The sequence below is a fragment of the Lates calcarifer genome, linkage group LG9 (assembly GCF_001640805.2).
Source record: "Lates calcarifer isolate ASB-BC8 linkage group LG9, TLL_Latcal_v3, whole genome shotgun sequence".
NCBI classification, from domain to species: domain Eukaryota; kingdom Metazoa; phylum Chordata; class Actinopteri; family Centropomidae; genus Lates; species Lates calcarifer.
The window spans coordinates 2,564,333-2,591,009 of NC_066841.1; the positions used below are offsets into that span (position 1 = coordinate 2,564,333).

At 40.7% G+C, this 26,677-nt stretch overlaps 1 protein-coding gene across 2 annotated transcripts in view; it reads right to left on the minus strand.

Annotated features, from left to right (window-relative positions):
• The window catches only part of vldlr (very low density lipoprotein receptor), a 52,689-nt gene that overhangs the window by 16,461 nt on the left and 9,551 nt on the right, over positions 1–26,677 (minus strand). For both annotated transcript variants that reach the window (XM_018702530.2, XM_018702531.2), the window contains exons 3-14: positions 23,768–23,890; positions 15,492–15,614; positions 12,135–12,343; positions 9,444–9,606; positions 8,789–8,911; positions 7,871–7,993; positions 5,932–6,051; positions 3,915–4,040; positions 3,047–3,218; positions 1,978–2,202; positions 1,760–1,878; positions 787–926 (exon numbers count right to left, since the gene is read on the minus strand). In XM_018702530.2, coding sequence (XP_018558046.1) covers positions 787–926; positions 1,760–1,878; positions 1,978–2,202; positions 3,047–3,218; positions 3,915–4,040; positions 5,932–6,051; positions 7,871–7,993; positions 8,789–8,911; positions 9,444–9,606; positions 12,135–12,343; positions 15,492–15,614; positions 23,768–23,890 — 1,766 coding nt within the window. The remainder of the gene's footprint in view (positions 1–786; positions 927–1,759; positions 1,879–1,977; positions 2,203–3,046; positions 3,219–3,914; positions 4,041–5,931; positions 6,052–7,870; positions 7,994–8,788; positions 8,912–9,443; positions 9,607–12,134; positions 12,344–15,491; positions 15,615–23,767; positions 23,891–26,677) is intronic.

A 26,677-nucleotide genomic window follows, 5' to 3' on the forward strand; every position in this document is an offset into this window, starting at 1 on the left:
GGTTTTAACCCCTTAATTAGCCACTAGAGAACGCAAGTTATAAGAACATTAAACAGTAAAAGCCTTCTATAGACTGCAATATTACAGTATGCTGTTAAAAGTGTCCAGGCATGAGTTGTGCCTTAAGCCTGGCATGTAAATAAATGTGTCATCTGAGGGCAAGTGAGGCAGCAGTTGTGTGAGTGGGTGTAGGTGACGGAGACGGCGAGATTCAGCCAGATTCTATGTGAAACTGACAGCATGGACGTATGAAGAGTGCAGGTTTTAAACCGCAGGTATCGTTACCAGTGATTAATGTGATTAGTAACACCAGTTTTTCTCCTGCCTTTGTCTTGACAGGCCAGAGTTTTTGATTTAAGGATAAAAAAATGAAGAAAACTACATTCAGTTGGAAAGGAGCTTGTGTACTACGAGTAAGCAAAAAAAAATTCTGTAAACCTGCAAAATTATGGACAAACTCAAACTGTTGTGTGTGACTGCACCGACACAGAAACAAACATTTAATTTGGGAATTTCTGCAGAAATGAAGAGAAATAAATAGTGGAAACAAAGGCAACAAAAACTGTAAACTTGATGAGAGAACTTGGCTTGAAAAGCTGAAGAACTAAATAATAAATCAAATCATTCTTAGGCTAAAACTGTGAGAAAAGACCTGAGACTGTCCTGGATCAGGGCTGCCGTTTTTCCCAGTTTTGTTTGTTATGAGTTTATCTCACAATCATAGTGGGTTTACAACCGTTATGAAACAGTATGTGTGTCAGAGAGAGGACGTAACAGCTGCAGTACCTCAAACACAGTGAGAGCGAAGGGATGAGCCAGGTAGTCTGAGGACTGCAGCACTTTCTTCCTGTTGTCTCCGTTCAGGTCGACGCTACAGAGCATGTGCAGCTTTGAATCGACCCAGTACAACCTGCCTTTGATCAGATCTGGGAGGAAGAGGGAGAGTGTGAAGAAACAGGAGAGGGGCGAGGGGAGAAATAAAAGAGAAAGATGGAAGAAATGGTAATAAAAGAAAGGAGTAATAGAGGATGAATATTGAATCAAAGTGCGTTGGACATGGGAGATGAGACGAGGGAGTTAAAGAGAAAATACAAAGGTGAAAGGATGAAAAGAAGAGCACAGAAGACAGATGAGGCGTGGTAAGAGAGGTAAGAGAAGAGAAAGAAATAAAATCAATACGACATTTCATTAACAGGGACAAATCAATGGCTTTTCCACAGTGTAGTGGATGCATGTACAAGAAGAGAAAGAGACCAAACAGAGAAGAATCTGATCAACTGGTTCAGGTGTTAGAGAGGAGTGACAGAAACAAATTCTAACATACAAGAGTGAACTTTTTTTTTAAATAACATAAGGCTTTATTGAGCTTCACCGGGGGAAATTCACAGTGATGAATGATGAAGCACCAAGGCTGCATTTTTCATTCTTTTCATTCGCCTGAGTTTTGTGTACGTGCTTACAGTCAGGAGTCATTAGGCTTTAATAACTGTAGCTCTTGAAGTAGACATAAAAACGCTGCTTCAAGATGTGAATAAAAACTAGAAATGCCTCCATTTTCTGAGGAATTTTTTTCCGTGTGCTCACTTCAGCTGAAAAACTGCATTTAAAAAGTATATGGAACTGCTTTAATGTCTGTTGATCTCGTCTGCATTTTTGATTTCTCCTCACTTTTTGGGAACAGTGGGACCTGATTAGTATAAAAACTAAACCATGTCCTTTCAACAGGAAGCTAGTTTTGTGTTTGTGTTTGTGTTCCTACCCAGAGTGATTCCATTCGGCCACTGGATGTCCGTCGCCACCAGAACCTGTCTGTTCACTCCGTTCATACCAGATTTCTCGATCTTGGCAGGTTCGCCCCAGTCAGACCAGTACAGAAACCTACAGGTCCAACACACACATTCCTTCATAAATACACATTATCAACTGGAGGTACAAGGTTTTCATCCAGCTTTCTTAAAACACAACCTTCCCACTCACCCAGACAGAGGATCCACAGCGATGGAGGCCGGTTCTTTCAGGCCTCTGTTGAGCAGAACTTTCTGTTTGGTTCCGTTGAAGTTGGCCACGGAGATGGTTTTGGTGCTCAGGTCGGAAAAGTACAGGTTCTTATAGATCCAGTCCACGGCGATTCCCACTGGAGTCTGGACGTTGTCGATCACTTTGCTGTGGGCGCCGATGTCCCCTCGTTTGTCCAACACGGTGCTGCGAAGACAAGGGGGACAGAGACGATGTATCTGCTAACCTCTGCCACAAGAAACAACATGTCGGGCTTCTCCTGATATCTTCACATCAAATCATCAATGAACATCCATCAGTTCAATTATCACATAACCACATGGGTTCCATTCATTCTTCTCTGCTTTATTTTCTACAAAACAACAATAGATCACATCTGTAAAGGTCTAAAAGTCTGTTCAAAGCAATTATTTAATGGATACACTGCTATTTTGTTAACACACGATATTTTCGAGCCTCACATGACCGAACTCTGCAATCGTACAACTCTCCTGAATTGTCCGTTCGTATGGAAATAGTTCCCTTCTCCACCATGAACACGGCTTTAACATCATTTTATCATGTTAGCATTCATTTCAAAGTACAGCTATGACTGACCAGTTAAGTGAAAAATGAAATTATTAAGTACGCCACCATGGATGGAGACACGGCACTAATGATGACTGTTAGGGGGAAAAAATGTACTTTTGCAAGATCTCGCAAAAGTCTCTCTCGTGAAAGTTTGAGATTTCGCAAAAAATTCTCGAGATCTTTCAAAAGTTTCGAGATCTCACAAACATTTTTTCAAGATCTTGCAAAACTTTCTCAAGATCTCGCAAAAGCACATCATGCGAGATCCTGAAAAACTTTCAGAAGTTTCCGAAGAAAGCTTCTCAGGATCTTGTAAAAATACATCTTCAGATTTTTTTTCCCTCCAGGTCCCCTCCCAGGCTCCATACAAATCAGATTCAACTTGAAAAATGTATGATTCTGCTACTTTTTTGTGCTTTTCCTGTGTTCCCTTCTGTGCGGCTGTGTGTTTAGAATCTACCTATACACGGCCTTCTGGCCCAGGTCGGCCCAGAAGATCATCTGCTGGTCAAAGTCTGCGTCCAGAGCCACCGTGTTCCTCTGCTGCTCCACAATCTGAGTGTACTCCTTCCTCTCCAGACCCAGACGACGGATGTCTCGACGGTTGGTAAAGATCAGGCAGGGCTCCTTACCTGAGGACGGGAAAGTGTTTGTTAAATGAGAAACAGAAACTGAAGGTTAATGCGACAGCTTGTCTCTTCAAAATGTGGCTCAGGTTTCTCGGTGCACTTGCTGATATCTGATCGATCCAGTCTTATTAAATGTTTAAAACATGTTGTTAAAGTGCATGGGGTCTTTGTCTTCTTTTCTCCACTGGTCCTGTATAACCAGAAACTGATGCAAAGTTGTGACATTTTTGAAGAAGAGGAAGTGTAATTTAAATACAGATTTTACAGGAATCTGTTGACTTTGAGGATACAGTGATGGTCTTTGTTAACGAGCAACACAAAGCCTTTTTGTTGCAGAGACGGAAACAGTCCAACAGACTAGAGGATGACATCTCCATCTCCAGCTGAGCGACAACTGAGCTTTTCTGATGATATCTGAGAGAGTTTAGTATCAGACTTTTTCTCCCAGCTGCTGTCACTTTAAAGACTTTAAGACGATTGTTGTTGGACGATAATTTCATCTTTAACTGAGGGAAAACACACTGTCTTTAATTGCCTATTTTCTGCCGTAGGCATTTTCAGTATTAAAAATAATGATTAATGAACGTTTGAAGTGGTTAATTTTCCCCTGATCATCGATCAAGGACATTTCTTCAAATGCCTATCTCTGGTTCTCAGTCATCCAGGTCACAGTAGTCTTAAGTTACACTCTTGACTCACCGACAGCCTTGCAGACTCCGGTGGTCGGATCCATCTGGTAGCCGTTGTGGCATTCGCACTTGTACCCTCCCTTCAGGTTGATGCAGATCTGACTGCAGATGCCGGGGTTCAGACACTCATTGATGTCTGCGCACAGAGAGAGAAAGAGAAGGGAAGACGGAGATGTGAGGGAAGAGAAACACAGGAAGACAGCTGGTATACAACATGTTTAATTAATCAGGTCTGCTGAATGCTTCAATTTGAGTAATCAGACGTTTGACGTCTCGGCTCTGCTACAAACACAGGTTGTCTAGTCACAGAGCTAGAGAAGATAAAAGTTGTTTTTATATAAAATTAAATTCATGTGTTTGAAAACAATTACTTTTCTAAAACATTCCCATGAGGAGTGTCCTACTGCTTCGGATGCACAAAATGAAAATTAAACCTGGCTTTAATCGCTTATTGATGTGTTGCCAAAATGCTCTTTAGCAACAAGCTGCTTCTCATCAAAATGAAATGGGAAAATTCAAACATTTTTAGGAGTTTAGTGGTGATTTTACATCAGGGAGCACCACTGTGAAACCAGCGGGGTTTCAGCTCGAGATGGGGGATTATACACATTTCCCAACATCCAAAGCAGCGTTTGAGGCCAAGATTGGCTCAATCACAAAACTGTCGGATCACTGCCTCCTGAATATAACCAAGAGAATTTCAGCTTTTAGAAAAATAAAAAGATTACAACACAGCCGATCACATTACACACTGAACCCTTCAGAGGCGTCATAAGTACACAATCAGAACATGTTACAGCTTTAACTGACTCATTCAGCCGACTGTACGTCTGACTCACTGTTGGATTAGTTCTCACTCATCTACCTTTCAAACAACAGGAGGTTAGTGCTGCCAAGGAACAAAAGCATGTCAGAGAACAACAATGAAAGGCTGTGTTTTTCTTCCAGGAAAAAATAACTCACAGAATCACATGCCAATAATCAAATAAACTGATAACCTTTAGGAAACAGTAAAAACATCTCAAAGAAACAAACAGTAACTGGAGAGGATGCAGCTAAATGGAAGCTGCAATTATTCAATCAATTACCAATTTTCTGGGCATCTGAGCAAACAGGAAAGCACTTTGCCAACAAGCTGATGTTTATAATAATGATTAGGGACTGATTTCAAAGCATCAAGTTTCTAATAGACCCAACCAGGGACCCAATTATATTCAGCCTAATTGTGTCCAGATGTGTCAGTATCTCTAATATCCAAATGAATCCATGTGGACTCACTGCTCTGAACATGTGGTGAAGAATGTTGGTTTTTTTAATACAAATATAGAGTGTGATGTATAAAGAGAAGGAAAAATGACTTGGTGTTCAGTGCTCTGTTCTGTCCTGCTGGTTTGGGTCTGATGATCCTCAGTTCTCTCTTCTGAATTTGGGATGTTTTATTTTATTATCAATTTATCCCTTATCCCTCAACCACAAAAGTTTCTCAAGATCGTTACAGAAAGTACGTCTTTTTTTTTTTTTCCCTCAACCTTCAGATTCTTTCCTCCATGTCCCCTCCCAGGCTCCGTGTATTAATGCCCCAGAAAGTCTTAAAATGAGAGACGGCATCATCCATTATTGAGGAATAGGGAAAATAAAAAAGCACACACCTCTATAATCCAACAGTGAAAACAAAAGAATCCAAATCACTGCAGCAAAACCAGATATCATCTTTTTAATTCAACACTCTTCTCTCCCTGTGCCTACATTACCCACAATGCAACTTTACCACTCTTCAGTTGGAGTCCTCAGGTGTGTTATGCTAGTAGCAGCTAACGTAGCCTCCAGCCTGTTGCCTCAGGCTGAGACCAGGAGCGGGCTACAGTTGCCCTTTAATGCCACCTAATAAACGACTGCTGGTCATCAACTCTAACGAATAAACTGATGCAGCCTTTTGACAAAATCTAATTATTATAAACAGATTTGTGAGTGCAGATATTTACAGCTGTCTGCAGTGATCTAATATGGCTAATATACAGGTCGCCTACCTCCGCAGGTCTTGTGGTCGATGAGCTGCAGTCCAGGCGTGCAGTCGCACTCGAAGCCGATCACCATGTCTTTGCAGATGTGTGAGCAGCCGCCGTTGTTCAGGAGACACTCGTTTAGATCTGAAGGAAACAGGCATCGATAGTTTAGACGTAAAGGGATGAGAGATGATACAAAGACCAGCCTCGATTCAAATGGATGTCACTGAGGATGTGATAGTTACATGTTTCAACACTGAAATAAGACTAAGGAAGGTTATTGTTTTATATTTTATGAGTCTGAGAGGTTAAAAAGTCCATTTAAAACTGCACTTTGGCAACAAATACTGCAGCTTGGGCAGCACAGAGCTCCCCAAAACAAGACAGCAGGAAATTAGAATCACCACCTTGTGGTTGTAAGCCTCTGCCAACAAGTCCAGTTGCAGTTAATTAGCGTATGAATTCCTGAGTTAAGTGTTTTGTGCGATCGCAGCGACCTTTGGTGACCAAAATCTAATCATCCACGTAAACATTTGGGCCAAATTTGAAGAAATTCCCTCGAGGCGTTACTGAGGGACGGACAACCCAAACATAAAGCCTCTGGCCTTGGGTGTCGCCGGTGCAGACGTAGACACAGACGAAGTTTGGCATTTGACTCCAGACCTTCAACTTTTGATATTGTAGCAGTGACTTTACTGGATAATTTCCAAAGATATAGAGTTTCACTGCTCGCTGTTCTTTGACAACAGGAAAATTCAACAGAGCAGGCAGAGCGCCAACACTTCAGACAACATTACACTTAAAAAATACATCGTTCTTTGATCCATTAACTTGATTATTTACGTGATGTGCCAATCTTTCCCTCTGTCTGAACTGGAGCTCAGACTCACTCTGAGTTTAGTATTCTGATTGTGAAAAGCATTTTAATCACTTCTGGCCGGGTTCTTTGATCCATGAAAGAGAATTATTTAGAAGTGAACTGCAGGACACATTAAAGCTGCACGAGGCAGGATTTATGGTGAAAAGAAAAATCCACATATTATCAGCATAAATGAATGTGCGACGGAGAGAAACGTCAGGTCGTTTCACCGCCCGTTTGTCCAAACTGAACTCTCCTCTCTCAGGTGTGGACACGAGCAAATCGTCTCCGTCTGAAGAAAACTAAACGTTGGAGCTTCCTTCGTTTTCTTTTCTCTGGCGTGAAGCATCAGCAGGATACAGAATCACAACTCTGGAAAGTCAAGATCAAATATTTCTACTTCAAACAATTTTCATGTCGCTGACATTTAGAGCTGCCGGCTCAAGACTTTATAACAAGTGACATTTGCTGATTAAAGTGGATACACACACTGAGGCTCACACTACAAGATCATTCATATTTGCACATATTCTACTGCAAATATACAAAGATGATATCAGTGTAGAAAGATCAGTTAAACCGATGAATCTTCATGAGTTCTGCCACAATATCTTAGTGTCACCTACGTCTTTTTGTCTTAGAGCCGCTCTGCATCTCCTCATTTACGTAGTAAGATAGAGTGATTTATCTACTGTGCTCAGATGCCAAGAAGCTGCAAGCGGCTGCACAGAATGGGAGAATGAGGTGGTTGTGTTACAATCAATACAAATATGCTATTGTGCTGAGAAAATGGCCACAGACCGAGGCGTCGTCCCCTGGAGGACAATATTTGGTTTTGAGTTAACGCTGCTCTGCACTCGAGCTGCTGCTGCTGTGAATCTGAGGCTGCAGCTCAGTGATGCCGGTGGAAAAGTTTGAACAGATGATGATACTGCAGTTAGTACACAGCGTACACAGAATACTCACTGGTGTAGAGCATGAATTTCAACAGTGTTAACAGAGTTCTCTCATGTTCAGACCAAAGTGTCCTGAGTCTTGAAAATAAAATGATAATAATCCATTTAGAAACTTGTGAAGAAGCAGATTCTTTTATTAATTACTCACTGCATTCCTTGATGGGTTCATCGCTCCAGTCGGGACAGTCTCGGGCCTTGTTGCACACTTTGCTCATCTCGATACACTCCCCGCTGCGACACTTGAACTTCTCTGGCCCGTTACACTGAGTCACTGTGGAGAGAAAACAAGACACTGCTTTAATATTTACATGTAATATCTCCCTCTGAAAGTCCAGACGTGAAGCTGCCAGTGCATCAAAGCATATCAGGAGATTTCAGTAAGCGGTGTCTTTGTACAGAGGCAGGCTAGCTGTTTCCAGTCTTTATGCTAAGCTAATTTCCTCCTGGATCTATGTTTGTATTTAATACGAAATCTCGAGCGGTATCGATCTTTTCTTTTCACTCTTAGTCCTCACAACTTTTAAACTTCAGCAAATGCACCAGCAGATTGTTTACAAGCAACAGCAAACAAGATACTGTGACTGGATATTGAGCCAACATGTACTCAAAAGGTTTTATAAACCCAAAACCTCAAGCTCCTCTCAGACTTTAGAGGAACATCTAACCCATAAAAAACAACCTCTTTAAACAGCTGTCGGAGAATCCTCCACAATCTTATCTTTAAATCTTTAAAAATCTGTTTTCAAAGTTGTGTTTACTGGAGCAAAAACAAAGAAAGGAAACCAAATAACCAGGAGGGGTGTTTTTTATGTTCTAGATGAGTGAACAGAAATAAAAAGCATCAGGACAGCCTGAAGTGGATTGTTGAAAGCTTTAAGATTGGTGGAGAAAAAAGCCTCTAAACACATCATGTACAGCGAACAAACATCCTGTGTGTAGCAAAGCCTGGAGTGGATTATTTATTTATTTTGGTAAAAATAAAGCTTCTTCACCTGATAACGACCTGAGGATAATTAAAAACAGTCACCTGTGAAGCTGCACACACACACACACACACAGCACGTACTGTTTTTGCAGTTGACTTCGTCCGATCCGTCGCTGCAGTCTCTGATGCCGTTACACTGCTTGCTGCCAACGATGCAGTTTCCATCATCGCATTTAAACTGATCTGGTCCACAGGTGCGCACAGCTGCACAGACACACACAAACACCTGAGTTACAGATGTAAGCACTGGCTGAGGGACAGAAAATTAAAAAAGCGACTATTTTTAACAGTGGATTAATCATTTACCATTAAAAAAAAGTCAAAACTTTCTCAGATTGCAGATTCTCAAAACGGTTTCAACTGAATATTTTTGGGTTTTGAGACAAAACAAACACAAACAAACAAGACATCAGCTTCTGTTCTAAAGAATCTGTGGCGACTGTGTCCTCATCACTGCGAGGATTAATTTAGAAATAATTGGACAGATGGATAATAAAAGACAGATTATCAAGTAATTAATGTCAAAGTGTAGCACAACACTGATCACTGCTCAAGCTGTTTTTCCTCCAGATATTAAATCCTGAATTTCTCTGGCTGAAGTTATTCCACAGTTCTTCATTTCAAACTCCAGCTGTGTATTTACTCGTTTCAGCTGGTTTGTAACGACTGAACGTATGTGATCATGATGTTAAAACGCTCCATCCTCAGCGTGTGAACGGTCAGGTGCTGTACGTACGACAGTTGGCTTCGTCGCTGCCGTCCTTGCAGTCGGGGTCTCCGTCACACCTCCACTTCTTGTGAATGCACTCTCCTGAGCGGCACTGCATCTCGCTGGACGAACACTTCGCCGGCGGCGTCGGGTGACGGCCGCAACGAGACGGAGACTCATCTGACTGATCCTGCAGGAGACGGAGAGAGAGAATCTGATTAAACCACTCCTGAAAAACAACTTACTTCTCACACATTTACGGCTTTTGATGGGGAAACAGATGCTATTTCCAATCTTAGAAGAGTTATGAGATAATGTGATCATGTAAATGAGAACGTCTGTTTTGCTCCTCTGGGTTTTAGTCGACTTTCAATGAAAGCTTTTCCATTTGCTGCTCATTCACTGTCAAACACTCCCTCTCTTGCAGATATTTCCTGGCAGGGAGCCTGCAATTTAACTTGAGACTTTTACAGATAAGTCAAAGTGGAAAATAAGACTCATTTCAAACTGAGAAAACGCCTGCTGTTTGGATTTGGTATGATCTTTGGAGTGGTTATTTTCAGTTTTTATTTTTGAAATATATTAATTTTTATGCATTTTGATTTTACAAACATTCTCTATATTTGTGTTTTTACTTGGCCAGGCACAATGACTTCCTGGAGTCTGCTTGTCACTGTGAGGTTGCCAAACGGAAAAGGCTCCAGGAAGTTACAGCAGGTCGCCACCTTCTCGTTTTAACTCTTTGATTTATGTATAGATTTTAATCATCTAAAACAATACGACATGTTAATTAGTGAACTTTAGAAGAGCTGATTTTGTCACCTTTGGACAGAAATGCACAAGCTGTTTCCTTCTGTTTTCCAGTCTTTATACTAGGCTAGGCTAACCTAAGCTAACAGGCTGATGGCTGCAGCAACAAAGAATAAAACAAAGTATTTATTTTATCATTTGTGAACTACACAGCCACTGTAGAGCAATAAGACACAACTGGAGTCTATTTACAATATAATACAGTGGCAGTGCGTCGTTTTATTCTTGCAGTTGGGAAATTTGCACGAACAACCGACATAAAACCAGCACAGATGCAAGAATATATCAGATAATGCAGCCAACAATTTGACCAGGAAATGGATCTGCTGTGTGGAAGTAAAAGTGAAAAAACTGCCAGGTGATGTGAGGCCAGAGACGACGACAGAGACGACAGCGTTAAAGCCTCAGATCTCACAGATGATTAACGCTTTATTTAGAGCTGAAACTGGGCAGTCGAGACAGAACGGGATCAAGAGGAGCAGCAGGACGAGTTTCTCACACTTTCATCATCTCATAAAGTCACTGACTCATGTGGGAGCAGATTAACACAGTGTGAGAAATGTGTGTTGTTGTTGTGAGTGTGTGTGTGCAGTTAACAATGACGCAGGACTGGCTGGGTGTGAGCGAGCAAGGCAGGGAATAATAATGACCTTCCTATTGAACGGAGCATTTTAAATATTTGTGGGTGTGAGTATTTATTTTTATTTTCCTGCAGGGCCGTTACAGTGATAACCACACAGGCCATTAACAGGTACGCAGCAAAACGCCGACTCAGAGGAACGCTGCCATGTGTGAAAACTTGTGTGTGTGTATGAGACAGGTCAATAACCACTGGGTGTTGAACTTGCCCAGGGGTATTATACTGTTCATTATAGTGAGGCTAAATCGACTTAGAAAATCAGAGGGGGTGTGTGTGTTTGTGTGTGCTGCATGTATAAACTACTTTGTGATATGAGAAGAGAAGCTGAACACATTTTTAAAAAAGACCATAACCCCTAGTTTTATAATTAAATAGAAGTAATGCATAAGCTCTGCTGGGCATTTTAGTCTTTCTGCACGTTGCTTTTCATGGTTATTTTTACACAAATACGACCAAAGAAAATGCTATTTCTGTGTTCATTTTCTTTTATTGTGATAAGAAATATAACATGATAAGTTTAAACTCTTAAACAAATGAAGAAAAACAAAGTTTGATGCCACCAGGTGCTAACGTTAGCTACAGTGCTAACATTAAATGGCGGCGTCAGATAACATGGCAGAACAAGCTAAGTTAACGTTAGCTAACGTTAGCTGATAAAAGCGGTCCCCCTGATATAAGAAATAGGTTTTACATGGTAATATCAGGGGTATCCACTTTTACCGACTAGGTTAGTCACCAAACAGATTACCTTAGCTAGCTATCGTCGCTATTTTTGGGCAGCACAGAAAAGGACTGACAACCAAAACATGAAGATGTGAGCTCATAGAAAAAAAACCCTTGCAAAGCCCGCAGTTTATACCATAGGTACCCGCTTTTTTTTTTTTAGCAAGGTTAGCTAGGTGATGTTAGCATTCGCTGGTAAAAGCAGGTACTCCTGTTATAAGGTATGGGTTTGACAGGAGTAAAACACATCTTTGTTCAGTCATCCTTTTTTGGGCTGCCCAGAAAATAAATGGCCTTAGCTAGCTATTTTCACTATTTATTAACGCAAAACCCATAGCTTATACCAGGGGAACCCACTTTTACCAGCTAACGTTATCAAGCTAGGTTAGCTAACTGGGTTAGCTAGTTAATGTTAGCAAAAATTAATTTTTCTTTATTTAAGAATAGTAACTTATCAACTGCAGCCATTAACTCTTATATTTCTCATCACAAGTATACATTTTTTGGACTCGGTTCAAACACGGGACACAGCACTCATTCCTTACCTGGCAGTCAACGTCGTCGTCACACACCCAGCTGGCAGGGATGCACGACGAGTTCCCGCACTGGAACTCGCTGGGACCGCAGGAGGACGGAGCGCACTCCACCTCGTCCGAGCCGTCGCCGCAGTCGTCCTCGCCGTTGCACACAAAGTTCCGCGAGATGCAGCGGCCACTGGCGCACGTGAACTCGTTCGGAGCGCAGGTGATGTTACCTGGAGGCAGAGAGGAAGAGAAATGTGAGACAACAAGGTAACGCGAATCATTTTCAAAAATCATCTTAATCCAATTTGTCAAATTCGACTTGGACTTGAGCACTGAAGACTGGGACTCGGACTCAGACTCAAGCATTGACCACATTCAGAATCAGACGTTTAAGAAGTGGACTGACTTTTGTTAGTGGGTTTTTTTTTTTTTTTTGGTAAAAGGCCATAAGAATCCCGAGACTAATCCTTGATGATTCAGACTCAGACTCAAGAAATGGTGGCTCAGACTTGGACTCAAACGCTGGGGGTGAGAGACTTGCCTCTGACCCAAGGTTTAGTGACTCAACTACAACTTAATTCAACCAATTTACTTTATTTTTAAGCCGTCAATTACAAGAGATAATGTTACTAGACAGGTCGCCTTGACAGAGAACTCTTGACATAGGCTTCAGTCGCCACTTTTCAGATAATGTCCCTGTGTATCTTTGAAAACAGCCCATAAATAATACCACTATAAACTGACAGCCTAAGGCCAAATCATCCATGCAGCTGTTGCAAAGATCAGGAGACATAAGATGGTATGTATGTGGACAGGTGCGCCCTCTAATTAGCAGGTACAGATGCCTCAGCCACACTCACTGCCAACAGGTTCAAGTACAGAGCTCCGGTAGTTGACGTCATGCAATCCGGGCACGCAACGCTCAAAATCAAACCGCCATATTGGCAGGAAAGCGTACTGCCAGGCACAGAATCCAACACTTCCTTACTTTGATATCTTGTTTGTTTTACATGCTTTTATTAGCATTTCTAACAGTTCTATTTCCATAAAAGGCAGCTTGAAATCAGCACTGGCACCATTAATTGTTTCTCAGGTTTTCCTGCCAATATGGCGGTGTAAACAAACTGCTATACACTCTCCATTGACAAACATTTTCCTGGAAGAATCTGGGTGAGTTAGGAGATCAGTACCTCTGCCTGAACATAAAATGCTGCTCTGGTTTGGGCTCCATGGTTCAAATGAAGGAAAACCTGTATATATATATATTTGAAAAATAGTGGGTTTTTTCACCATCTTGGCAACAATGCCTCTGTGAAATTGTTTCCCTAAATTGGCACGGACAAACTTGACTGTCTTGACCTCAATCCAAACACCTTTGAGATAAGCCGGAAAGCCGATTGAGAGCCAGCCTTAGCAGCCAACATCAGTGTCAGACCTCTGTAATGCTCTTGTGGCTGAATGGGAGCTAATCCCTGCAGCCAGCTTCCAAAATGTTCTCGAACACCTGAGGAAGTATAGAGGCCGTTACAGGGGCAGATAAATGTTGATGGCTTTCAGGTGTCTGCACACTTTTGTAACTGTCAGACTGGATTTACTGAGACCATGAGATATGTACATGACTGAAGGATGAGGCGACATATGAGGCAGGGTGACAGGTTGTAAGATTTTGATTTACATGAGCTGTGTGGGGGTGTTTGGGTCACATGCATCACACTATACTGCAGTAAAACATCCTGGTAACACAGTTCAAGGGCAACAGGGGCACAGATTTTAATGTGGAACCAATCAACAGCAGCTGATTTCAGTGCCAGAAGGGACGGTTCATATCTGTGAGATCTGCTGCTCTAATATTGGTTAAAATATAAATATAGTGATGCACAAATACAACAGAAGCAGCTCTTAACAACTGATGAAATGACTGACATGTTGACTGTTAACTGATTAAATCATGACCTGATATTCTGTCATTTTGTTATGGTTTAAAAGTGGAGTGTGTGTTTGTCTGTGTTAAAATTCCCCTCATTAAAATTTACCCCCACGCTACAGGCAGCTTCACTGTTTTCTATCAGATCCAATTATCTTAGTTTGTCCAGGCAGTGCTTCATGCTCTGCAGAGAAGGCTCTTCATGTGTTTATGTAGCACAGTGTTACGGATAAACAGCTGGAGGCTCAGAAGTAATTGATACACACGTCCATTAAAAACCAGGACATCAGCTGTTACATTTAATAAGCACTTCTGAAAAAAGACAAATGTATGATTGCATCTCTAAAAGCGTTTGTGTGTGTTTGTGCATGAATTTGTGTGTCCTTGGCACAATAAGAGTCAGGCAGAAATGTACACAGCACAACTGCAGCAAATAAGAGGCTGCAGTGTGAGTCCAGAACGATTTCATCTGAAATTCATTCAGTGAATCTGGTGCTAAAGGTGAGTTCTGCTGCTGCAACGATTCTGCTTCTATGGTATAAATTAAGAGGCTACTACAGCAGCGTATCAGGGCCATTGTAGGTCAAATAAAATAACAAAGAGAGCTGAGATTAAACTCTGATTTTCCAACATTAAAGTTGTAAATTTATAGGAGAAAATCTAAACTATCCTCTGAGATTAAAGGTAAATTTCCAAGAAACAAACTCAGAACTTTATCAAAGAAAATCTTGAACATTCTCCAATATGATGAAGTCATATCTGCAAGAAGAAACTAAAACTTTCAGAGATTAAAGTCAGAAATTCATGAGAGAAAACATCACCAGAGAAAATGCCAGGAATGCCACATTAAATCACCAAATGTTAGTATTTCCTTACTGTTAAATCTGAATGCAAAGTATAATTTGATTAGATTATCCACTGCAGGAATTATACGCAGCAAGCGGCGGCATCTGTGATGTAAATTTACAAGTTTAATCTCAGAAATTCTATGTATTTTTTCGGAATATTACCCCCCTCACCCTACAATGAGCTGAATACACTGTTGAAGGCTTCATCACATCATAAACAAATCCCAAGTCTTCTGAGAATTTCTATAAAAACAGAACTTATTCAGCTGTCAGTGTCCCCATAAACCATGATGCTAATATGCAGGTGATGCATTCAGGCGACCCTTGTGATCACATCAGGTCGTCATCACAGGTGTTTGCCTCGCTAATCTGATCTGGACGATTGAAAAAGCCACAGCAGGATGTAAATAATGGGACCCACTCAAACTCCAGTGTTTGTTCTTGATAACAACCTTGATATGTTAATCACAGGAGGCCTTAAATAAATCAGAGTCAGGACGGAGATAAGCTACATGACTACAAAAATCAACAGGTGCAAGTTTGAATCTATAAGTTAAGGCGGAACATGTGGGTTGTGTATGTGTGTGTGTGTGTGTGTCCACCTACCACAGTTGACCTCGTCCTCGCCGTTATCACAGTCCTTCTCGCCGTCACATTTCCAGAAGACGGGGATACACTGGGTGGAGCCGGCTCCGCAGCTGAACTCATTCACACGACACGTCCTCATGTCTGCGTGGACAGAAAACACACAGTCATTATTACACTGTTTAAATTCTCATGCCGTCTCACTGTGTTGGTTTTACTGTATTTTTGTTTGTTTACTTAGCTCAGACATTAGCATAAATCAATGTGTGTCGCTTTGTAATGAGGGCTCTGGGCAAAAAGAAGACAGAGGATTAATTTTTCTGTTTAATGACATATTAAAGAGAAGAAAAAAGCAGCAATTTCATTTCATTATTTTATCCTGATTGGTCCTTTTTTTCATTAAGATTAGAGGCTAGAAAAGCCACTTTATTCTGAGCAAAGTTTAAAACAATAAACTTTAAATCTGAGCAAAACAATTCAAGATTAAAGTAAATGTGAACTGACTACAGCTCTACCAGGTGGTTCAGTTTGAACAGAGTTTACAGCCACATCTCTAATCATCTGATTTCATTTTAAAAAGGGACGTTCATCTACATATTCGGGACTTCAGGGCTACAACCAAGCCTTTGTTTCTCATTACCGATTCTGATTTACTGCTCAGATGAAGGAGTGGATTTCCTGTTCACATGTTTTTCCAGGTGGACTAATATCAGATATATAACATACCTAAATACTGTGGGGTGATGTGTGATGCTTATCATCTGTGTGGGGCAGAAACCTGATCTCCAAAACTGTTACAAAAAAGCTAATGTTCGGCTATAAACCAACTACAACTTGACTTTGGGACGAGGGAACTGTTAGCGCTAACATGCTAACTCACTTCCTGGTTTTAGGACTCATTCCTGGCAGTGACAACATGCAGAAGGAACCAACACCACCAACAGGGAACAGGTGTGGTGATTTATGGCTGCAGTGTCTCTACTTGTTGCCTTTCCCCAAGCGACAGTCAGGCCAAAAATAACAAGAGGACAGAACAAGGACACAGGATATAACCGACTGTTGAAGAAGAGCTTCTGGCAGAGTAAAGTTAAAGTTAACCTGTCACGAGAAACAGGTTTAACCGACGTTTGATTGTGAACACACAAAGCCCTCACTCGATACTCCCGACAACCAGAAAACTCGGAGCTGTTAAATAATCCACTTTGCTGGAACATCAACTGCTGAGGTCTGGAAAATCCCATTTATACAACAATATCGTGGTTTCCTTAAAGTTTACAGTGGAAATATCATTTTGTTTCTCCCGATATCTGAGCTCTGTTGGTGGAAATGAATATAAATCTTGCAGATGTTTAAAAGAAGGTAAAACACCTGGTATTCTGTCCAGATATTATGTAGTTTAGAATACTGGTCGCCTGAGGGTTAAACTCCAGGAGCATAAAATGTGACTGCAGCTCTTCTTGCATCATTAGGAACCACTTTCTAACGCAGCATACATATTCACCTGATGGTACTGGTTTCCATAAAATGTCAGCTTCGCCTCTTTATCCCTGTGATCTTCCACAGTGGAGGGAGATAACAAGCAGACTGTACTGTGGAGATAATAGCAGCTCAGTGGAGCAGCAGCTGAAGGTGAATTCAGAAGTGGCTCCTACAGATCCATGAATTATTGCCGTCGTCGATCTACTGCGGTTGATAAGGCAGGTGACAATATCCTGAATAAACTTCAAACAGCAGCGCTTGGTGCCCATACACGACCAGAGATTCAGTTCAAATAATCCGTAGTTTGATGATTAAAGTAAGTGTTAAAGGTCCCATATTTTAAGATTTAACCAGCATAAGAAGATATACTTGTGCTTTTTTGGTCTTGTAAGGTCACAGTGACCTTTAACCTCTGACCACCAAATTCTAATCAGTTCATTCTTGAGTCCAGGTGGACATTTGTGCCTAATTTCAATAAATTACCTCGAAGATGACGGGACAGAGACATGGAAACATCAGCTTTCTACACTACAGGACCTTTAAATAACGTTGCCGAGATAAAATACAGAAAAGTTTGCCACTATATAAACAGAAAATACCTGATTAAAGGATAAGTAAAACAGCCAAAATGCAAAATTAATGGTACGTTTTGAAACTTTTCAATGCAACAAAACATACTTTAGCTGGTATTCAGAAAGTACTGAGGTTCAACAAGCTCTCAAGAACACAAAGAGTGTTTACAGAAGTGTGTTTACACAAGATGTACCTTTAACTGAAAGGATCAAGCTGTATTTACATTATAGGAGAAAGAGCTTTTGTGCACCACCTCCTTCAGTGTATATGTGGTGCGCTGTGCCAGGTAGGTAAAATATCAGGCTTGATTTAGCTGCAGTAACACAAAAGATAAACTGTGTGAACCTGTGTAAACAAAACCCAGATGGTGAGTTAAAACCCAGGTTATATGTTAAAACCCAGGTTATATGTTAAAACCCAGGTTATATGTTGAGTATTAATACACTCAGACGTCCTGGTTGGTTTTTTTTCTGCAGTAAATGCTTATGTGATCAGAAACTGCAGCTCACTTCCTTAATTCAACGCTGTGATGCAACAGCACTGACGTAAACACCACCGCAGCGCGAGCCCTTCACACACTGTCAGGAGAAGTGTGTGTGCATCCACACACACAGACACACACACACTTTAAATTCCTATCCATGCTGCCAAGTCATGTGTAACAGCTGATTAAACAGCACAGTGATATAATAGCTATAGTAGCTGGGTTGACCTGCACGTACACAGCTGCAGCTATGACTGGAACTTAACACAACCTCTTAAAACACACACACACACACACACACACACACACACACACACAATGTGGACTACGAACTGTAATCCTTTTCAAGACCTTCAGTTGACCGACACACTTTTCCAAGTGCAAGTGGAAACATGCACACACAGGTTGTTACCGTTTAATCTGCATGAGCGCCACAAAAGTCGCCAGGTCCGAAGAGGGAAAGATCAAATGTCACAGCAGGATTTAGACTCAAGTTCCCAGCAGGCAGTTTTACTGGTGTGGAATTAAAAAAAAAAAAGCTTATTAAAAAAGGTGCTGAGGATAAAATTAACCAGAAATAAAAGGTAAAGTGTCCTCAGCTGAGGCTGTAATTAACTGAAAGAGTCAGGCATGTTGTCGTCTTTGATACTGCTGCAACCTTTGGGGGATGGGAAAATCAAGAGATATTCAAATCTCACACATAGCAGCTGTAATTATGTAATCTATAACCCTGTTTAATAAATGCCAAGAGGAGGTTCAGGTTAAAAGCTCAATAAAGGTGTGACGTTTTTAGAAGTCAATGACATTATATTTGAAATAATCATGATCTCTGTCGTGGCCAAAAGTGTGCAGGAATGATCCTAAAACCAGGAAGTAAGTTAGCATGTTAGCACTTCCTGTTCCCTCGTCCCACAGTCAATTAGTTTTTGGTTAAATGTCTGAAATAAGGTCTGTGGTTTTAACACAAGATCAAGACATTTTCAGGTTTTATTCTCCAACAGAAACTCCACCAGTAAATCCCTCACTCCTGACGTTTGAAGCTTTTACGTGTCTTTTATTGTGTTCAGGCTTCAAACATCAAACATCATCTGTGAAGATTATCTGAACTAAACCTGGAAGAATCCAAAACGTTTGCTGATCACAGTTTATTTTCTGTAATAATCCAAAACCCAATGAAAAAATCCCACTGGCTACAAAAACACATCATCCCTGCACCACTTTATAACCAAGCAGCACGAATTCAAATTAAGCTGATAAAGACCTGATCCAGAATAACAACACACAACTTCCTCCACAAGGTTTGAGGTCACACAGACTGAAGCTCCATCCTCTAACCAGCATTAAAATTCAATTACTATTCAGTACCTGCATTTTCCACCTCATTGTCAGGCTGATCTGGCAGCAGCCTTTTTTTTTGCACCTTACCCACTTTTCCTTTGCCTTTCTTACACTGCGGGGGAACTCAGGAGGGCCTTGGCAACACCACGCAGCAGCCAACAGCTTTGAATAACCCTGGTGTTTCAACAACTCCCCAAACAGCATCGCTCTCATTCTGGCAGAGAGCAGCCACAGATCCCCATCCAAAGGAGTGCAGCAGGGCAGGGATTTGCCCCCTCCCTCCCTGACTCTTCAGATGTGTAGTGTTGTTTTCTTTTCTGCGGGGAGGTTAAAGAATTTATTTTGGTATCGTTTTCAGGTTTTTCCACACGGGCACGCAACCTGTTGTGTTGACACACTGCGGCAAAAAACAAACCAAAAAAAAACCCAAAGAGGACGGAGCTGCAGGGGAAGAAAAAAAAAGTCTTAACCCCGTCACGAACAACTGTGCTGCCCCGGCAAATATCACTCCACAAACAGTGAGAGACCAAACCTGGCTCTGCTTTATATTCAGTCTGAGCTCAGGAGTTGCCTCTTCTCTCTGGAAAGTCATGTTGAGGTTTCTACAACAGTATTTTTTGGAAAGAAAGGTTTGTCTGTAGTATCTTTGTAAACCATATTCCAAAAAGGTTCAAATGAAAACCCAGAACTAGATATTTAAGTTAAGTAGATCTCTATTGCTTCACTAATTTAGATCCTTCTACTTATCCTCTGTCAGTATTTAGAGTTTTGTCATCATGATCTTATGTAGAAAATATTAAGATATTAAAGAATTGTGGTCTTGTTTTGTTGTTGTTTGTTTATTGTGCTGGGTCCTGACATCCAGCTGGATGTTCGGTGCGTTCCAGTCATACTCCAGTCGGAATTTCAGAGTTCCTAGTCGGAAGTTTCAACTGGAACGCCCCCTGAAGTCGGAAAAACCACACCATCAAGATTCAAGATGGCTGCTACTCACATCAATAGTAGTGAACACTCTGCTAATTTTACTACTACTACTAAAATTACAGGTTTTATTAATTTATATTGTCTTTATCTATAATCTAATTAGAGGATGTTTACAATTTGTACAACTCCTTAGACTCTAAATCCAGCTACAAAAATCTCTTTAACATGTTTCTAAAGCTGTGGGGCAGCTGCTCAGTACATTTACTATGAATAATGACAGCGCGCTTGATTTTTTCTTCTTAATTCTTCTCCCTGCAGTCATTTTTGTTAACAGGTATTTAAATTTAATTTATTTTCTTTGATCATTTTGTAAAAACAGAAAGCATTTGTTGCATTTGTTTCAAACTGCTGTGAGCTCATCCAGCTGATAAAGATTTATATGTTGCAGGAGTAAAGTTTAATTAGCAAAAAATGAGATTTGATGAACAGCTGCTGAGAGTTTATCTTTTCCACTGCTGAGATATGAAAAACAAGGGGGAGCTAAATGTCTCATCAGCCCTCCGGCAAGCCTGGTTTCTGCTCATCATGGCACCTTGTTGTATTGATGCTGGGAACAGACCTGAGGTTCACTTACAGTCTCATGGATGAAATACACTTCCTGTCTTTCTTCAGCAGCACTGAGGATGATTCCAGGAAGCACAGCAAACATCAAACCAACAAGTGTTTGATGAAGCGCCTTCATCTGTCTTCCTCTGATGTTTATCTCTGTACCTGAGGAGACGCCAAAGTCCATTTGTCTTTACGGAGGCGGCAGCGCAAGATGAGAGATTCTCATTAAAAAGCCACGTCAGTATAAACACTCCGTATCATCGCTCATCTCTTTTGATTCGAACAAGCACCTCAGTGAGACCTCACATCACAGTTATACCATTTAAAGCTGAGCAGCTCCCTTTAGTTCCATTTAAACAACTTATTTATTTGACAGGGCGGCTCACAGGGGACTCCTCCCTCTCTGCTTCTAAGTGCCTCCCTGAATTTCTGCAGCAGTTTCAGAGAGTCTCTACGATGCTTAAAAATGCCATTAGTTAAACTTAAAGCGTAATCAACCATATGTCTTAAATTGCTATGCCCTCACGGAAAAAGGTTTTCATTATTTATCATCTCGGTGACAGAAAACGTACTCAGATGTCTAATTTAAGTAAAAAATACTCCTGTACAAAACTACTACACTGCTGCTGTGATGAAACCTTTTACTTCACTGTGACATATTCTGAAAAGTAACTAATCACTTTGCAGAACGGCAGCGTTCATGCTTATGTTGCAGTTTTATCATTACGGACGTCCTTGTTTTTAGCAGTTTGTGCAAATGAGGAAGTGCTTGACATTAAGTCTGTCCACCCAAGAGAAGCAGGGCTGCCATGATCATGAAATTTTAGTTGATGATTAATTGTGACACAGATATTTGCAATTTACACTTTAATAATTCTTCATCAAAATGCAGCCGGTGTAATATTAGAAGTTAAGCACCTCAAGATAAATATTTGGTGGCGCTAATCCTTCACTCGTGTGCCAATAAACCATAGAAGAAGAATTAAATGTGTTATTTTTACATATATACGTACGTATTTTTCTGGAGAATATTCTGGACGTTTGCATAAAGCAAGCATATTTGTCCACAAGAGTATTAAAAACCTAAAAAATTCTAAAGATTGTTCAATTCCAGCCTCTCTCACTAATTCTGGAGGAAGAATACAAGCAAATGTAAACCTGAAGAGACTTCTGATGGTGTTTAGCCGTCTCCTAACACACAACAACTACACTCTCAGAACAATTAGCCTACATGTTACTCGCCGTCGTCATCACTACAACTCAGTGACACGAGTGTGTGAGCCTAAATAGGTTGGATAAAGTGTTTTTAGGTCACTCTGTCCTTGTTGTTTATTGCTTTAGCCTGAACCTGTGCTCTTCATTGCAGTTACAGAGTCTGTAGTAATTAAGGCAGCTCACACTGTCTGACCTCCTGGGGGACTCTTGTGTACAAGCTCTGGCTTTGAAACGTTAATGTTTATCATGTTCTGCCTCGTTGTTAATCCGCATTTATGTGCTCTGAACGCTCTGAATGAAGCTGTTTGTTTGACGTAATTTATAAATAACTGGAGGAGTAGCTGACCTGTGTATGGCGGCGTTCTCTCAGGTGGCCGATACAGCAGGAATAATAATCCATCATGCAGCATGCAACGTATTTAATGAACGCTAAAAAGACTCGAGTTCTGGGGCTCACAGTTGCTTGAGTGGCTAAGTGTGTGAGTGTGTTACGTCTACAAAACTGGGTTACAAAGCCTTTGAATGCATTCCAACACAATGTCGATTTTAGAGGTTAATTACTTGAACCATGTTTGGTTCCTTTGAAAGATCCAACGCGCTTGTTTTTGATGTCTCCAAAGCCTGATACAACTTATTCCTGTGTCATAGGTTTTTGAGTGAAGCAGCTCTATTAAAAACATGTCAATAATCAACACTAGGTAACCTCCTCTTTTTGTTACCATGACAACAGCCACCGTAGGTCATTTTGAGTCAATCCCGCACAAACTCACACCATCTTTCTACTGTAAAAGACTCACTAGATCACCAAATGTGTGTTGATCCGCCGCTAAAAATAGTCCCCGCAAAAAAAAAAAAAAAACACATTTACTTCTGTTTGAGAGGTTTTTTGACAAAAGCAGCTTATATCTGTAAAGACATGGCAAAAAGAAATGGTCCTTTCCATGTGGTCATTAAATATGAACCGTTAATTCATTGTATTTACAGAAAATATACAATATCATTATCAGGATATGAGATTTTAAATCACACAGCCTTAGTTGCACAGGTTACTGGTTCCAAGATGAACCACTAATATTTTCTGTCATATTGTTCCTGTGGTAAAAGCGGTTTTCTCCCCCACATTCATTTAACTTGTCAAAGACGGACAAGTCAAAGACGAGAGTGGCTGCAAGGCAACAAGGTCTTGAAATGAACATATGCTACAAGAGTTAGCATGTCTACATCTGTGAAATAATACTATAGATAACGATTATCTGCTAACTTCAGCTGGTTATCCACTAACCGTCAGAATCACCGATGCTGGGACATAACTGGCTTATAATTAAAGATTAAACGAACATGCTCGCCAGCGATACTGACGTTCATCAAATCAAGCTCTTCCTAAGCGAAACAGCCAGCCACCTCCGCTGCAGAACAGAAGAGTCACACAACTGAGAGCAGACGAGCAAAAAGAAAAGCAAATGTCTGGAACAGAAGGCAAAGAGCTAGTGCCTCAAAACAAGTATGGACTGAATAATAATGAGAAGAATCTGAGAGCTTGACACTTTAAAAAGATTCCTCTTCCCCAATCACATAAAAGCAGGAAAAACAAACTACCTGACTGCACCATCGGTGCAAAACAGTAAATCAACAAAGTTCCTGGTGTCTACATTTTTAGAGGAAACCATCTACTCACGGCAGATGTCCAGGCTCTCGTCCGTCCCGTCCTCACAGTCCGGCTCTCCATCGCAGTGCCACCTCTTCGGGACGCACTGGCCGTTCTGACACACAAAGTCTGCCTCTGCACAAGTCTTTTTAACTGGAGTGAGAGAAAAAAAAAAAAGACGAATTCATTAAACACAGACGAAGAGAGAGAGAGAGAGAGACACAGGCTTCATGCTCTTTAATGAAACATCTCATATTAAAGAAGGAGAAACACATGAATAATAGCAGGAAAAAGACTAAAGTCAAACTCATGAATATGAATTGCAGTACACGAAACCAAAGCTTCTTTCTTCCGCAGGTGAAAAGGTTACGAGGTTACGATTTCTCGCCTCCTGATTAAGCAAAGCACAAACTCCACATGTGCAATGAAAATGCTTTCAAAACCATCCTCCGGAGGTTTGACTGCTACATTTATTTTTCATCAGAAATGGTGAAAGACGGAAAGAACAAAGACACTTCTAACAGATGAAGCGAAGAAGAGAAACTCTTGATTCTCAAACATAAAGTAGATAAATATCGACCAAAAAACATCTTTGGAACAAAACCAGCATGGAGGGAAAATTAACCAGGCAACAGCAGCCAAGAGTTTTTCTGTTGTTGTGGGGGAAACTCAGATTTAATTACTGTTAATTAACTACAGTTGATTTAATATTCAGTATGTAGCAGCAAAACTCCTGAATCCAACTGAATCCTTCCCCTCCAACAGCTTATCAAGACACTGTCAATTATGCAAGTTAAAATTAGAATTTAGGCTTTTGACAAGTAAACACTCTCCAAATCTAAAAGAACAGGACTTTAGTTTAAAAATAAGTAGTTAAATATTAAGTTTTAAGCTCTACCTCCATGTCCAGTCTGAGCGGGAGTGAGGCCTCTGACCAGAAAACAAAATGTCTACTGGAGAAACAACCAACTCCAGTTTGAGCCACGACAGCAGCAAAGTCGCAGCAGGATTCATTATCAACCTTTTTTTATTTATGAATTAATTTTGGATTCTCATCTCTCACACGTCACGCCTCAGTTAAACAGCTCTGATCTCCTGGAGACCGAATAACAGAGGAGACAAAATGTCAAGTGGCTGTGAGAGAAGGTGAAACTGATTACTGACAAAAGGCCACACAGTCTGTTTTATCAGTCACTGATCTGCTTCGGTTTTGATTGGCTGATGATAAATTTAAGATAACAATTCATTGATTTCAGCTGCGCCTAAGAATCATTGATTAAACGCAACAATTCCTGCAGATGTTTCACATTAAAAGCAGCTCAAAAAATGCATAATATCTCCTTTTTCTATTAGGCTTTTATTTTGAAACACAAGCATTAAGTGTGTGGTTTTACTACTGTAAAAATGTACATTAAAATGTGAGTTATTAGAGGACAAGTAATAAAGTGGTGCAGGGATGATGTATTTTTGTAGGCTAACCAGGAAGTTAGCATCACCCTGGTTCCCTCACAAAAAGCCAATGGGATTATTGGATTATTACAGAAAATAAACAAAAGTTTATGATACTTAAACACTTCCTGGTTTTAGGACTATTTCCTGCACCACTCTATTAATCCATTTCTTCCTACACCAACTTATTTCCTGCAGGAAATCCTGTATATTTCTACAATATCTGAGGGGCTTCTTGTGGTTATCAGGATTTGTTCCCTTTCACAGTCGCCTACAGTATCATCATCTGTTCTCTTTCCTCCTCTTCCTCCCTCGGTTCTTTCCTCAGAGTATCATATGACCCAGATAGAAGAGCGACAAAAGAAAATGGAGAAAGATGTGAAATTTATTGGACACACACACACACACACACACACACACACACACACACACACACACACACACACACACACACACACACATTTCTGTCGTATCCATATTTGGCTCTGCTCTAACTGCTATCCTCCCATCACCAGGTCATTCTTCCCCAGGAGGATTCTGGGAGGGTTTATGGTGGGGCCGTTCCAACATGTGACATCTGTCATGTAACATCTATGTGACAAAGTGGGAACATAACCATCCTCTCTGCACCGTCCGTGGGGCTTTCAATACAGAAAATGGAGTAAGAGGAGCCGTACAATACGTCATGTTTGACTTCTAACAACTTTAACTTTATTTAAACATTGTTCACTTTAACAGGAAAACAGTAAAAACAGCTTAATTGTAACCAAAATGGGCCGTCATCTGCTCGCCCACTCTCCATCAAAGGCTACATTAACTGTGTAAATACAGTCCATTTACAGCCCACATGCTGCACAGGAGACTGATCTTTACAGAAAGAACACTATCATCTGGACTAACACAGACTCAGGAGGTTTTAGGAGGTTAACATAGATGAGGGTTAAAGAATGAGGCTGTTATATATTCAAAAATGTTAGTTCAGCTCTCAGTGTTTTCTGACCATCAAAACCAGACTTTTTTTACAATCCTAAGTTTTAGATCTTGATTGTTTTTAACGAAATATTTCATTTTTACTTTATTTTAGTTTTTATTTTGAAGGATTTTAGTCATCAGACGTCTGGATATTATGATATCAGAGAAACAAGCTGAGCAGACATTAGCAGCAGCTCACCTCCACCAAATAATATTGGAAAAACGCCATTTTTTTAAAATGAATCTGCTTTATTCAGCGTTTTTACCGAATTTAATCACTGGGTGTTTTAGTTTATTTGTTTTAGAGAGGAGGAGACCTTTGAGGATCATTCGGCTCCTGGTAAAAACCTCCTGAACATCTGGATCTTAAGTTATCAGAGCAGATGTTCACAGTGGTTCAGCTCCACCAAACTGCACTGGAGAAACACACATTTTTAACATGAAACTGCTTTATTCAGTGTTTTTACTGGTTTTAATCAACAGGTCTGTTTGTTTTGGAGAGGAGGAGACCTCTGCGGA